This window comes from Zerene cesonia, chromosome 14 (assembly GCF_012273895.1).
Source record: "Zerene cesonia ecotype Mississippi chromosome 14, Zerene_cesonia_1.1, whole genome shotgun sequence".
Taxonomy (NCBI): Eukaryota; Metazoa; Arthropoda; class Insecta; order Lepidoptera; family Pieridae; genus Zerene; species Zerene cesonia.
This window is the reverse complement of record NC_052115.1, coordinates 3,637,080-3,638,947: the sequence shown is the minus strand read 5'-3', so window position 1 is coordinate 3,638,947 and position 1,868 is coordinate 3,637,080. Positions and strand designations below refer to the sequence as shown.

The following is a 1,868-nucleotide window of genomic DNA, read 5'->3' as shown; positions in this document are numbered from 1 at the left end:
AAAGGATGCTCTGAAAAACAATTATCGAAATATGTTCGCCCAGCGCAAAAATGAAACAGTAAGCTTGATTTATTTTACGGAACAGAAATTGCACATGAACGTTTCTCTGAATCAAGAGAGTTTTATAAATAATATATAACTTATAAATTGTAATATTTTTATAAATATAGTGAACGATAAACAAAGTCAAGGAAACTATGACACAGTGATTCCATATATTATATTTATCGATACATAAACAGATATTTGCCTTCTGTTTGCAAATAAGCGATAGATATTATATTGATGCTCGATCCTTTTCCCGTTTAATCAAGATTGACTCAATCGAAAGCTGCTTGTTTGTTTACTTTTTAAACAATACAATCGTATGGAAAACAGGTAAGCTTTATTTTTGGTTTCAAAAACTTAATATCATATGCTTTTCTTACCAAATATCGGTATATAGCAAAAGGTACGTATTCCAACATAACGAAAACGTCAGCAACGGCTAGCCACTTCAGGAGGCGGTTAATCGGGGCACCGGCCAGGTCGCGTCGGGTCAACACCGCTACATTGAGCGTGTTCGCAAGGCTTCCGAAAAGACATATCTGTGTCAAAAAAATATACATAATTTCATTACTCACTCAGAATTTACAAGATCGTACATGTTTTTGTGTCAGATTGTACTAAGATATTAGATAAGACTCTTTCCTTAAAAGACAATTGGGAAAGTGATTCTCACTTTGAAATTATTTGCTTTTAACGGTACCCGAAAGAAACAAAAATAATTCTTTCAAACTGTTTGAGATTTATTTTGTTAACTAAACTCTGTTTAGAATCACTTTTGAAGCGTCAAAATACAAATATGATAATGATTCACCGAGCTTAACATTTAAATGAAAACTCTCAAAGAATCTACGTCTCTTATAACATACACATTTCTAATAGTTTTGCTTCATCTACCGATCTAGATCTAGGTACCTGCTGAGGTAACATTTCCAGTTTATCGAGTCAGCACAATCTGAAATTTTATAATTCTCCGCTGAGAGTTAAGCTTCAGTGTATTATACTTGTTCGTCTAGTGGATAAATCGATCAAATGAACGACTAACGATGCTGAGTATAGAAATAACATTTTCAACGATAAACTATTTCTTTACAATAACATAAATCAATTTATAATTGATATTGTAAATTAATTATGATTTTATTTAAAGTTGAAATTTTCAAAAGATTAATTAAAAACCCGATGAATAATAATAACGCGATTGCAAGCAACTGGCGGATAGTTGAGTGACCAATTTGCATTCCAATTTGCGATAAATTTACTGTGAGTTAAAAGCATAACATACGTTTTTGTATACGTTACTATACATACCGTTAATTTATACTGGGACATTTTTAATGTGATTATAATATGTACTTGGTCTTATCTCCGAAATACTAATGAAAATGGTATGTCATCTAAACAGAATCCAGTGTTAAGTCTGCGAATGTTAGTTCGAATTGGAACTGTTTTCTATCGAGCTCTCGTTCAACAACGACGCTCATTTAAATATTCAGATAAAGCTGTCATCGTCCGCTTCAATGGCGGCTCTTATTTACATTAACTGAACTAAGTGAAATTAGCTACATCGTAATTACTCACCAGCAAACTAACGTATCCATGTATATTATTGTAAGCGAGAATTAAATCCCTGAATTCACCCGAGCAATAGTCGGATCGATCGCATTCTTTTACCACTGATATGTTGTATTTGTTTCTTAGATTTTCTAGAACCCTCAGGATTTCGCCGATGTTATTGCTTTGGTTTGTGCCTTTAAATTTTAGTAGCGATATCAGTCTTGTGTCTTCTAAAATGCCGTATGTGTCATTTCCACCAGGATAGC

The 1,868-nt window shown here is 33.0% G+C and overlaps 1 protein-coding gene across 1 annotated transcript in view; it reads right to left on the bottom strand.

Moving 5' to 3' along the window:
- LOC119832044 (sex peptide receptor-like) overlaps positions 1-1,868 on the bottom strand; it is a 30,250-nt gene that overhangs the window by 10,941 nt on the left and 17,441 nt on the right. Inside the window, exons 3-4 of the mRNA XM_038355633.1 lie at positions 1,627-1,796; positions 429-587 (exon numbers count right to left, since the gene is read on the bottom strand). Coding sequence (XP_038211561.1) covers positions 429-587; positions 1,627-1,796 — 329 coding nt within the window. The remainder of the gene's footprint in view (positions 1-428; positions 588-1,626; positions 1,797-1,868) is intronic.